The following is a 13,816-nucleotide window of genomic DNA, read 5'->3' on the forward strand; positions in this document are numbered from 1 at the left end:
TTGGAGGTCAGAGGTGAGGGAGGGAGGGAGGGAGAGGGTAGAACACCAACCAGTTAGGATTAGGCCGGAATTAGGCTGGTTTTATTGATAATTGATAATAAGTGGCCTAAAAGAGCACTAAAATGCAGTTAAAATCAAGTCCTGGAAACTCTGCAATTTAAGGAACCGAGGCCAAAAGAGAGCCCCCTCAGTTGGCTCCAAAAGTAATCATAGGTTTCCGAACAAGACTGCTAACAAACCACAAATAAGAGTAATCCAAATAATATACAAAAACATTTCAGGAACCCTGGGATAATCAAACCTGAACACAAAACAAGCAATTGCTATCAGATCTTAAACAGGGATTACACATTAGCAAAGTATCTCTGCACCATCACAGAGATACAAAGCAGAGACAAATCCTGACCAACTACAGACTCAATGACTGTAGCCTGACCAAATGCAGGCTTACTGACCACAGACTTACCCATTTGGGAAAGTAGATGAAAAATTCAAGGCTGAAGAATGGAACAATGTTGTATCTGTGGTCACTGTATAACAGGTTAGGTACAGAGGTGCATTTCCTCTTATATCATGAGTACTATGCAAAATTGAGAAGATTTTTACTTGAAAATTCATCTTCTCACCACTAATTCCTGCCAGATGACAGAAAACCCTCAGTCCTCCTAAGAGAGAGGAAATTACAGGATTGGCTGCTCAGTAAGTTTAGTCAAAGCCTGAGAGACACTGACACAGACAGTAGCATTCTTGCTTGTGGCAGCTCAATGTGTGTGTATTTGTGTTATGAATGGTTTGTGCATTTTAAATTTATATTTAGCCATCTAAAAATTAAAGAGAGGAGTCAAGTTGAACAGCTATCTGAAAGGTGAAAAGGTGACAGAGAGTCTTGAAGTGCTTGTGAACACAAGGTCACATTATCCAACAGCCAGTATTGTTCCAGTTGTAATGTAGCAATACTTATGTTACTCGTTTCATGCATCCCTACATGCTTATAATCATGCTATAAATTTATGAATGTTTGGTTTTTTTTGTCAAGTATTAACAATCATGGCCTTTTTCACCAAAGAGTCTGCTTTCAAAAAGTCTGAATGGACATTACATACATTTAGCAGATGCTCTCACCCAGAGCAACTTCCAACACAAAAGAACAGAAGCGTATCCATTCAAGTTTAATGAGCAATGGTGTCAGACCAGGCTAACAGCACTCCCAGACCAGTGAGTGTGAGCATAACACTATTCAAGCCCTACAACAGCTTAACTTATGCAACCTGACAAGACAAGGGAAGCCAAGCACACCAGCATACATCAGTCACTAGATCTCAGAATCCAAAATACATCATGGTACAACACATAAAATAAATAGTAATACAATACAATACTGTCGTACTGTAGAAATGCAAATGCCAAGTTTCATAAAAATGTGAGCGTTTCATTCCAAATTGCAGTTGATTTTCCTCTGAAACACTTTGTATGAGTGGATGTCACACTTAAGACGTCTCTAGAAACAGTTTAGCGTGTGTCTTTGTGGTGGAAACCTAACAGGTTTGTGTTCTGGCAGGGGGCTGTGTGATTGTGTGGATTTTTAAATTAGTTATACAAATGCTGTAATATTGTGAATAATTTCATTGTTACTCCAACAAACATTGAAACAAAAGTTGAAAATTGACATCCTGCAGGATACTGAAGCCAGTTGCACAGTGTGCTGTTGTGGTGCATGGTTGTCAACATGTTGCTCCTGTAGGCATGTTACATACTTGCCTATCTCCTCTGTATACAGGCCACGCCCCTGCCCTCCACTGACCTGCTAGGTCTGGTCACTCCTTCCATTCTAAACTCCACCCCTCCTACCCCATCCAGTCTGCTGGTAGATGTTTTCTCTGAAAACCATGCTGCAGCTAGCACCGGAACACCAGTTGCGCCTGTTGCCGATGACAACTTCTCCAGGTGAGAATTGGCAAGGGAGGGGGTAGCCAGAGGAGTTTTTACCTGTGTATTTAAAGAATGTGCACCTGCGTCTGTACCTGTATATTTGGTTGTACTGGTGTAAGTACCTGTTTTTGTACAGTATGTGTACCTTTGAATGTCTATGTATTTAGAAAGTGTCTGCAGTAGATCCTTGGAGATCCACACAAGTTAAGACCGGGGATTGTTCACATCTCAGGAATGAGCAACACCGAAAATGCATCAACTTTATATATTTTAATGTTATATCAAATTAATTTCCTGTTAATGTATAATAATTTACTTTTTTCGTATCATACATGTGAATTCACAGAGTAACCTAGATGTTTGCTAGCTACATGAAAACAAAACATCAAGTAGTTTTGTAGTTTTGAAATGCAAACTTTGACAAATCCAAGGCTCAAATGCTTACTTGAAATGAACTTACAACAGTGGGTAACCATTCATCAGCTTTTGGTTGCCTGAGTGGACAATACGGTTTCCATTTTTTACGACAATATATTTTGACCCGAAAATCCATGCAGTGAGTTTAAAGTAGGCATTCTCTTATCAGAATCTGTCTCAGCTAGGTGGTCAGCTGTAATTTTTATTTTTATTTTTATTGCAATAAAACTTTTGGTTCTTCTCTTTGGGCGCACTTTAGAAGCTGTAAAATAATAATATCCAGTACTCTTGGGGAAGAAAATTATAGGATTGCAGATTTATCTCTCCAAGTTCATATCTCTTGTTTCCAGTACAGATCTCAAAGCTATCAACACAAAGCAACTGACACCATACTTTTCTTCAAATGAAGTAGGCTAAATTCAAGACAGTAATATATACAGAATAAAATAAAATGTGAAACAGGCATGGACTTGATGAAAAGGGTGCAACTGCAATGTGGGTGCAGCGGAGTGGTGGCTTATTGAAATGTGTAATGCAAATCAAGAGTCATGGACAGCACAAAAGCAGTGAGATCGGAGATATGTTGTACCAATCACAGTGTTTATGTATTGATTGGGAGCAGTACTATCAACTACAGTTTAATTAGAAATCAAACTTGCTAGAAGTTCACACAAGGGATTTCTACTGGAAACTTGTAATCCAAAGGGAAAATAGTTTACAGTTGTTTTTATAATAAATATTTTGGTGGCCAAGATGGGCAACACAAAATGGTTGCCAAAATGTCCTGATTGGTGAAATTTGTTTGCCAAATAGCAAAAGGCTAATGTCAGAATATAGTAGTCTATTCTAAATGAAAGCTTACTGAACAAAAACAGTTGTCTTTTGCTGCATCCCCACCCAGCTAAGAATGGTAGAACTGCTCAAATTGGATGAAATTTGTCCTTATTGGTGATGGTCTTTAAATCATTGTAGCCACCCACTACTAGCCTTAAAATGCCCCTCCCACTCTCTGTGTACATTACAGAAATCTTTGCATGACAACTGGGCCGCTGATCTTGGTAGAAATCATGGTCTTCCCAGGAGAGAGCCAGAGTTCTCATCCTCAGCTTTTTGAATGATGCACATACTCCTTGCTGTCCTTAGCCTGGGTTATGAACTGTCTGATTTTCTTCTGGCCCTTTTCTTTATGAGAAACAGTGGCTTTCCATGTGTTATCCTATCTTGTTGTTGTAGGGGACATGCCTATCCCCAGACAGGACACCAATTATGTAGGGAATATCGCTATCCTAATAGAGGCAGCAGTCATCTGGGGAGCATAGTTAGCATTCGTCAAAGAATGTAAAAATTAATAAAACGAGGTCTTTTAAGCCTGTTTGTTGCAAAATACAGATGAGGTGACAATGTAAATGATAAAACAAATTTATTAACACAACGCAGATGAACACTGACAAAATCAAACGAAATAAACTAGAACATCTAAACAGACAGAAAATAACAAACAAAAAAATGAATGAATAAATGACAAAAGGGGCAATGTAAAGATAATGCTAAGAAAGTGCTAAGAGTGTTGGATTAGGCTTTCAGTGTCTGAGTCAAACTACAGGCGATCATGAACTGATAACCACAGTTTGACACAGACTGGCAGAAAATGAATCGGACATGATTTAATTTGATTAATTTATCTATTTGTGTAGCGTATTTATTTATTATCATATATTGTATGGTTTTTATAACACAAGTTGTCACAAAACAGCTTTACATTGTTATCAGGCCTGAGCCCCTTGAGAGTAAGCCTAAGGCAACAGTGGCAAGGAAAAACTCCCTAGCTAACAGAAAGAAACCTTGAGCAGAACCCGGCTCAGAGGGGGAGCCCATCTGCTTCTGGCCGGCACTGAGCAGATAGAATTACAGAAAAGGTAGAGAAAGTACTGAAGACAATTGAATTATATAGACAATAGTAATTTCACAACAGAGTAATTATAACATGTAATACTGGAATGTCCGGTTCTCGGCACACAGTTGGCTCGACAGGTAGGATAGCAAGGTAGCCGAACTGGAAATCGGGATGTGGTGCTTGAGCTACAGCTCCAGGCAGGAGCCCAGAGCAGGGACAGGAAACAAAACAAAAACAATGATTAGTTGATGTTAAAGAGTGGCAGGAATGAAAAACATAAAGGCAAGAGGGGGAGCAGAGGGGGCAAAAGAGATGTCTGTGTGCATTAAGGAAAAATCCCGGCAAATAAGCATTATGGCAGCATACCTAGGGGATGAGAGGCAAGGGGTCAGCACGATCATGAGGGTGACCCTAATGCAGTCAACACCAGACCACAGCCAGAGCAGCTGAACACAGAGTCACCAGGTCATGATGTAGTGACAGCAATGACCACTTAGTCTGCCAAAGACTCTATGATCCATGCCAGCACCATGCCATGTCCCTCAACTAAAAGATTTGATATAAAGGTGAGTTTTCAGCCTAGACTTAAAGGTTGAGAAAGTCTGCTCCCCAAACCTCAGTGGGTAAATTATTCCAGAAAAGAAGGCTGCGAAACAAAAAGGCTCTACCACCTATAGTACTTTTACCCACTCTTGGAACAAAGAGAAGTCCCACACTTTGGGAACGTAGAGTTCATTGTGGAAAATATGGGTGAAGAAGGTCCTTAAGGTAGGGAGGGGCAAGCCCATTTAAAGCTTAAATGTAAGAATAAGTATTTTGAAATCAGTGCGGTATTTGATAGGTAGCCAGTGGAGAGAGGCTACTACTGGGGTAATGTGCTCAAAGCGTTTTGTTCTAGTTAGAATACGAGCAGTTGCATTTTGAACCAACTGAAGGGGCTTTGGGGAGGCATTTGCACATCCTGACAAGAGGGCATTGCAATAGTCCAATCTGGATGCAACAAAAGCGTGGATTAACTTTTCAGCGTTGTGTACTGACAGAATTTTCCTGATTTTGGTTATATTCCTCAAATGAAAGAAATTAGTCCTGGAAGCGTTTTGAGCCAGTACATTGGATTTGAGGGGATGAAAGCTCATTTGTTGTAGGCCTCCTGGGAAGGCCACAGTCCATTTTCTACCGGAGGCTTCTGCGTTTGTTGCAGGAGAGAGACGCACAGGGGACATCCGTTTCCTGATGGTAAAGGGGCGAAACAAACATGGCATCTAGGTCCGTCACTGGATTTCTGCTTCTTCTGGCTTCCTTGACAGGCACACATCATCACATATGGGATGACGAAGAGATCTGGTCATCTTCACATTTTTACTGACAGCCTACAACTTTGTGTGAGGTCACACATGTGTAAGGGAAAGCGCTACATATTACCTGCAGCTAGGTCTTCTGGTGAACTTGCCAGGTGTAAATGTCTTTGACGCAGGGGAATGATGAAGAGACATGGTCATCTTCGCGTTGAATGAGAGTACTGTCCTTACAACCTCCAGCTTTGTGCTTTCGGGGCATTTCGGTATCCAAGGGTCTGTTGTGTATTGTCGAGTATCTTACTTCCAGAGCTGTGGGCGTGGTTGGGCTGTGCAGCCATAGGGAAATGGGGTGGCTGGGTCATGCAGTTTCTAAGTTAGATGCAGTGTACATGTTTCCCGTGAAACCTCCAGTTATATTTTAGAAATATAATATATACATTGTATACATTATATACATGCAATATGTGAAAAGGAAGGAACAGGAAAGGAAGAAAAATAATGAGTGCAGATCTGTTAACTACCTAACATACACTCTTTTGTGTTATGTTTGCATGTCAGTAAATAAGTTGAGTATAAAGTGTTTCATTTTAAAGAGAAAAAACAATAGATTTTCACTTTGACAAGATTGATACTGTAGTCACCAAGTGTGAAGCACATTTCTCCCCTTGTTATTTATCAAATCCAACAGCCAGACTGTCGTTAGAGTAATACATACCAATGTAAGATGGTCTGTACACACAACCCATAATCATGGTCTACTACGAGGAGAGAAAGGAATCTCTAGAAGTTTTTATGTCAGATATTTGTGATGTTGAGGATGCATCCTTCATCTATTTTGTCTATACAGTGCCTTTACAGGCAGGAATTTAGGAGAGAGGTTGTTGTAGCTAAACAAATTTGGGCCTTTCTTTTTGAAACAGGCAAGTGGTGGAAGTGTCCATGTGTTGACCATCATGCCATGTTTCTCCACAGGTTTGTGTGCAAGAATAACGGCGTCCTGTATGAAAATCAACTGCTCCAGATAGGACTGAAGTCTGAATTCAGACAGAATCTCGGTGGGTTTGGTGGTTTGGGAGGTTTAGATCTGGGAGGGAACATTTCCAGACAAATCAGTAAAACAATCCAGTATGGCCACTGCAATGCTAACTCCATGGTGATGTCACTAAAATGTTTAGATTTCAACAGAAAATGTCAACAGAAAACATCATGTGAGCAAGCTAAAGAGATAAGGTAAAGAGATTATCTGTTGTAATTTAGTTCATTGTATTTGTACACTAAAATATCTCTTCTGCAGGTCGCATGTATGTCTTTTATGGTAACAAAACCTCTACACAGTTCTTAAATTTCACCTCCTCCGTGGTTTGTCAGGATGCTTTGAAAACTCATATCCTTTCACCAGAGGCAATGCGACTGCCTCAGTGAAGAACTTGGTCAGTCAGGTAGTTATAACCTTTTGACTCAAGCGAAAAATATTGAAACCGTGAAAGAGTACATACAAGATCCAGATCCATTTAGTTGCTCATTTTACTAACAGCCTGGCTCGTACACATTTGAAGAAATCCTTCCCTTGCTGGGAGAAGTATGTATGAAGTATGTTATTATGCAAGTGCAAACTATATGAACACATAAACAGAAACTGTCCCTTTGCAACAAGTAAATTAATCTAGCTGTACTTTGTTCATAAAATACATAAATCTTTCAACTTTGCATGATGGGAAACAGGCTGAAGTACTGCAGCTGCAAAATATTTTGTGCTTTGTTTAGTTGCACTTGCTGGTGAAATCATGTCACACAATAGTCCATTCACTCCCTTGGTACCACCAGTGCTTTGTTCTTTTTTATGAAACTTAAAACATAATCAGGTTGGTTGATAAGGTTGTGTGTTAAGACAAAATAGTGATGGAAGTTAGAAAGGGCTGCTATGATTTCTAGAAGAAAGCTGGCCCCTGTAATGGAAAATGGAAAGGCACAGTGTTCTGTTCTTAACCCCACACCACAACTCAGCATTCACACCAAACCTGCAGACCCCATTGTGGATGGGGGTGCCCAGCTTCAGCAGATCCTCAACATCGAGTGTGTGTCCGACTTCCTGCTGGCACCTGTCCTCAACATCCAATTCAGGTGCTGCAGCCTGTGTGTGTGTGTGTGTGTGTGTGTGTGTGTGTGTGTGTGTGTGTGTGTGTGAGAGAGAGAGAGAGCATGCGCGCACACTGGAAATAGTATTGTGTATGGGTGTGTTGCTGTGGGAGTAGGATTATGTGAGGACATGTTGGTGTGAAGTTAGGACTGTGTGAGGGTGTTCTGGTGTGTGAATAGGATTATGTGTTGGTGTGGGACTAGGTGAATGTGTTATGGGAGTGGGAGTGTGTGCTGCTATAGGAGTGGGACTGTGTTGATGTGGTGTGTGGGTGTGTTGGTGTAAGAGTAAGATTGTGTGTGTGTGTGTGTATTGGTATAAGTAGTAGGAGTAGGATTGTGTGTGGGTGTATTTGTGTAGGAGCAGGGTTGTGTGTGGGTGTGCTGGTGTAAAAGTAAGACTGTGTGGGTATGTTGATATAGGAGTAGGCTTGTGTGTTGGTGTTGGAGTGGGATTGTGTGTGGATGTTTTGGCATGGGAGTAGGATTGTGTGTGGGTGTGTTGATGTAGGGGTAATGTTCTGTGTCGATGTGATGATGTAGGAGCAGGATTACATATGGATTTGTTTGAGTGGGAGTGGAAGTAGGTGAGTGTGTTGGTGTGAATGTGTGTGTTGGTGTGGGAGGGTGTATTAGTGTAGGAATGAGTGTGGGAAAGGGGAGGAAGTCTGTCATTGATGTGGCATAGAAAAGGAGCAGCCAATGGAGTCCCCTTATTGTGTAGTCATGAAAATCCAACCCCCAGTGATGGGGACCCAAGCTCTGGGAGGTTCTGTTTTTCAGATTAGTCAGATAATGCAGTGACAATCTGTGACACAAAGCACAGAGCGCTTATGAATGACATCAAACTGTAATCCACCAATAGAATGTAAAAATGCAAAAATAAGAAATGGCTCAGTAACTAGCAGGTAGTTCTAAGTTCTAGAGTTTGGTTAGAGAACACTGGAATGTATTGACCCTACTGAATGCCCACTGTTTGTCCCTATAGATATGGAGGTACTCTGCAGAATATATCTGTCAAGCTGCCCATCACACTCAATAAGTTCTTCCAGCCCACAGAGATGACATCACAAGACTTCTTCCAGCGCTGGAAGCAGCTAAGCGCGTAAGAGATATTTTCCTTTAGCCTTTAGTACACACCCTCATTAGCAAACACCCACTGCAGCCCCTTTAGTCTTTCACACGCCCATTACAGCCCTGTTAGGACATGCCCAAGTCTGGATGTGTCATGCAATGCCCAACCCTCCCTCTGTACACCCCATTTGTATCCAATGCTAAGAAAGGTATGGGTGAGTAATTTCTGAAGGTTCATAAAGTAGAAACCTCATCATTTTCATTGTTATCATTACCCAGATTATGACATAAGTTGGAGTATTCCCCTGATTCATGCTGGTGGAGCAAGAATGTTATCTCATTTACCTGTCACTCTCTTCTAAAGTCCCCAGCAGGAGGTACAGAGGATCTTTAAAGCCAAGCATTCCATGGACACAGAGGTCACCAAAGCCAAGGTAACACCTTAGCAGAACATCACACACCAATCTCCAGAGTAAATTAAACACAAACACACACTAGGCCAGAATCACTATTTAATGCATATGAAAGTTTTGTGTGTATATTGTGTATATGATAAAAATTGATGGAATTCATTCTTTTTTTTTTCCTTGGAATTTGTTCCTATGTAAGATCGAATTTCACATTTGCTTGAGATCCCTAATACCACATACGCAAGGACACAAATTTCAGCAAGGTGTTTTTTTTTGTGCCATTTCAGTAACATTGTACGTGTCAAATTTAAATGCACAGAAAATTACTTTTTGCAGCTGAAACACATAAAAATGTAATTAAAGTCACAATAAACATACTAAGTAACTAGTCTAATCAGTAGGGGTATATTGTCATTTACTTGCTTACCGAATTACAATTGTGACTGTCTATACTGTAAGTCACTGTAAGAGGTTATGTGTTTTAAAGTATTTGACTCTATAAGAAAACACCAAACTCAGCATTTGCTACAGTTACTTGTGTTTAGGGAAACAAGTGATGATACAGATGTAAACCCACACACCATTATTATCTGGGACAAAATTCAAGCAAAAGATATCAGGCAAATTGATGTGAAGTACCCAAGTGGATGTGTTTCTACACAGCAGAGAGGGAATGCAAGATGACATTGGTCTGCTGTGTTTTCACAATATGACTGTGAAAGAAGGCATTCGTTCGCCACCGGATGAATGGCAATGAAAGGACCCTACACCCGAATTGCTCCAGAGAACCAGGGTTACGATTCAGACTCACATAGAAATAATGTCTTTTTTAGTCAAGGTAGGCCTATGGAATACATTTACATTTATTTATTTAGCAGACGCTTTTATCCAAAGCGTACAAAAGTGCATACAGTAAGTACAGTGACAGAATGGAGACAGGATATATACAGTTCCACAATGAGAGAGTAGTTTTCAGCTGAGAGCAAAGTCTGTTTGAGGACGCAGTACTAGCTAATTTATACAACTACAGGGTACAGGGCAACTAACAAGATCCAAATTCAAAACAGTGTGATGAGTACCAGAGTGAAGGAAGTAACAACAAAAAACACAGCAATTTTTAACAGCACATGTAGGTGCTGTTAAATACATGTAGGTATGCACCTTTTACCCCCAGCTTACATCTGTGAAGTCTGCTCCCACATACTCTCTTTGTGTTAGCTACAAATTTCATTGCTGGAGAACACAACATAATGGAGTCATGGTTAGTTTGATCAGTTGTTTACTAGGGGTGTGCAAAAATATTGTTTTTCGATTAATATCAATAATATTTGATTTAAAATCTGTCCGATTCGATAGCGATCTGTAAAATTTGTGGATCTTTTAGGCTAATATGCTTTTTGTCCGGTTTTCTAGGTTCATTTCCGCAATGGTTAAACATAGCCAGAGAATTAAATAGACGGGCTCTGACACAGCCTAACTGTCGTATTAAAGGCAAATACTAGCCCCCCCAAATCAGATGTCGCTGTCTCTGTCTCGTTTAACTTTGAACGTTTAATGACCTGCGAATGCATAGAGGAAAACCTGTCACATCATTTTTTTTTTTACTGTGATGCGACCTCTCACTGTTCACCATGATGTAAGTTGGTTTTGTTTTTAAGGAATATACTCATGTGTTCCTCAAATAAAAAGATTTTGGTATACAGCCATGCGTTGCTTAACGTCCACGATACGTTCTGTGAAATAGGAAATAGTTATGTGATTTGGAGGTTGTGCGAACACCATACTATATACTCAGCAAACCTATGGAATAGGCACAAGATTGGATCCTGCTGCTTACTAGTCGAAGCATGTGCTGTTATGCTGTTATGTTAACTTTTTAATTGTAAGTATGCAAAGTTCAAATTAAAACAACGATAGGAAGTATAGTATAGTACGTACATAAGACATTAGCATAGGCGTTTATTATGACTATCAAGACATATATATTATATGGTATACTATGTACTGTACGATTATACGCCTGGCAGTGCAAAAATTTTATTATAACCTTATAGGACTACGGAAATATATGCGAACGGATGTTGTCCGAATGGATGTTAAGTGGCACAAGACTGTATGAGCCTTTGGCCTTTTCTTTAGTGGTTTTCACAGTTTGTTTCCAGTGACTCTGCATTTGTAAATTTGTGTTCCCTTTAGAGCTTTTTAAACATCTCTCCAAATATGGAAAGCTGCGATATAGTATTTCATATCTCAGTCCTACCGAATCGATATCGAATCAGATTGAATCGAATTGTTAGCTTGTGAATTGGAATCAACTCCAATCGGGGCATCTGTGACAATACCCAGCCCTATTATTTACAAGTGTCAGGGGCACTCCACTGATTACACTATGAAATATGTATTTTTCTTCCATCCATCTCTCAGGATTGTTTAGGTCTCTGAATCAGAGAAAATGTCTTATATCTTCCCTTGCAGCAGCATCAGCTGTACCTACAACTCGAGGTCTGCTTGGCAATATTTGGGTCTTTCAAGCATTTACTTATGCTAATTAGAGATAACATGCATGAGAATCTAACTAAAGAATAATTGGTAATCGTCATCATATGAACAAAATTGGGTGTGTACACAGATCCAACATGACTTTTTTGTATATGCTTTTCCCTAGAGTGAAATATGATTGTTTCTATGAACAGTTTATGAATGAGGCCTATTCTGTGTGTGACACATTCTGATACTGCCTGTCATTTAAAGAGATTGTAATATTATTCAGTAATAAATAATACAATATAACATATATCACAAAAAGGCAAAGAGCATGGAGGATTGATATGCATCTTGAAAAATATTGTGTACAGCTTACAGAAATGGGAATGCTGATAATTTGTATCTCAGTGTCAGGCACAGGTGCTCTTTGCTGTCAGTGGTACTATTCTTGTTAATTCTAATGAATGACTTTTTCTATTGACAAAATAAAGCTAGCAATAGTATAAGAAAAAGCTGCTGGATATGATAGCGCATGGGCTGATGCAGCCTAATCTAAGGTAGTGTTTCCCAACCAAAAATTACTATCAAGGAAAAAGAGTAAGAAAATAACAGTGACTGTGTTTTTAGATTATTGGGTTTGGTGTTGCCCTGCTGGACCAGGTGGATCCAAACCCCTTCAACTTTGTTGGTGCTGGTGTTATCCATACTAAGACCACACAGGTGGGCTGCTTATTGAGACTGGAACCCAACACACAAGCACAGGTAAGTTAGTCATTTATGAGGTTGTTAACATGGCAAGTATCTGTAAATGTCTTCACATACATATAAACATCTCACCTGCTACATCTGTTTGTACCTGACCCTCTGTCTGTTTCTTTTCAGATGTACCGTCTAACACTACGAACCAGCAGGGACACAGTATCTCAGCGCCTCTGTGAACTGCTCTCAGATCAGTTTTAATGCTCCTCAGCCTTGCGAAAACCCTAATCATGCTAACTTCAGATGTCCATGTATACATGAATCATAGATACTACCCCAGTGATCCTAATCTTAATGTCTCTATCAGTGCAATGCCCATCCTCCTTGTCTCTCCTTCCTTACCTTAAATCATTTGAATTGCTTCAATGTACAGTGTAAATTTTTTTTTTATTTTTTACTTATATGAACTGTATGAAATTACTTTTTTCTTTTAGCTTTACTAATAATTTGTTGTCTGCATCATATCTAAATATCCAGAAAAGAATCCAGCTCTACATGGTTGTGTTTTTGCCAAGGTGGTTGTATATTCCTCTAAAGGAAAAGCAGGTTGATAAATAGGTGAAAGGACTATCAGCAGGTAAGCATGTATGGGGAAACCCAGCTGCTCCACACACACTGCAGTAGCCTGATGTGCCCTCAGACCCAGCCTGATACAGTGGACTTGTACAGACATGGGGAGAACTTTGACAGGACATGTCACAACTGCACAGATTTTACAGAACATTCCCCAACTGTACAGGCAGACCGCATAGCTCCTGTTCCCACAGAATGACAAAACTCTTCCACTTATAGTTGATAGCCTAAAACACGACATTATGTCCAGAAGTTTAAAATAGTATGGCCACAGTCCGTAATCAGAGTGTGTTTCTCTGTGTAAGTGTGCCTGTGTGTGTATGTGCGAGTTTGTGTTTGTGTTTCTGTGCAAGTGTGTTTTTCTGTGATTCTGTATGTGTGTGTGTTTCTCCATGTGAGAAGTGGAGAAACACTGATTTAAATGTGAGTCTGGTCTGTAGAAAGCAAACGGAATGTGAATGTACTTCCTCTGTTATGAAGTGCTTCTGGCATTTTACTTCCATGAAGCCACTGAGGATCAAAAAAGTCTCACATTGTTAAATGTATTGTATTGGTCAAGTATTGGTAAAAGTATCAGTCCAGTTTTTGGAAGGGCTGTTACTAGCCTTTCTTTGCTATGTCTTTGCCAAGGTCAGCATGTTGGTTTGGTCCTCCACAGAATGTCCTCTCAAAGAAAGCCTCTCTATGTGGAGATTGGCTCTCTGTAATTAGCAACAGAATCACTGTTTTTGGCAGCATCATTTAGGATATACACACTGCCTTTAACACCCTAGTACCCATGTGGCTGTTGTAGGTTTTGCTTCTTAATAAAGAGATGCTTAAAATGAATAAGGAAACTTATA

At 40.0% G+C, this 13,816-nt stretch overlaps 1 protein-coding gene across 1 annotated transcript in view; it reads left to right on the plus strand.

Annotated features, from left to right (window-relative positions):
- The window catches only part of LOC118781581 (AP-2 complex subunit alpha-2-like), a 56,571-nt gene extending 43,256 nt beyond the window's left edge, over positions 1 to 13,315 (plus strand). Inside the window, 8 exon segments of the mRNA XM_036534544.1 lie at positions 1,778 to 1,944; positions 6,511 to 6,593; positions 6,833 to 6,922; positions 7,536 to 7,659; positions 8,663 to 8,779; positions 9,113 to 9,182; positions 12,270 to 12,404; positions 12,525 to 13,315. Coding sequence (XP_036390437.1) covers positions 1,778 to 1,944; positions 6,511 to 6,593; positions 6,833 to 6,922; positions 7,536 to 7,659; positions 8,663 to 8,779; positions 9,113 to 9,182; positions 12,270 to 12,404; positions 12,525 to 12,602 — 864 coding nt within the window. The 3' untranslated portion in view covers positions 12,603 to 13,315.
- Positions 13,316 to 13,816: the final 501 nt, after the last annotated feature.

This window comes from Megalops cyprinoides, chromosome 8 (genome assembly GCF_013368585.1).
Source record: "Megalops cyprinoides isolate fMegCyp1 chromosome 8, fMegCyp1.pri, whole genome shotgun sequence".
In the NCBI taxonomy this organism is placed as follows: Eukaryota; Metazoa; Chordata; class Actinopteri; order Elopiformes; family Megalopidae; genus Megalops; species Megalops cyprinoides.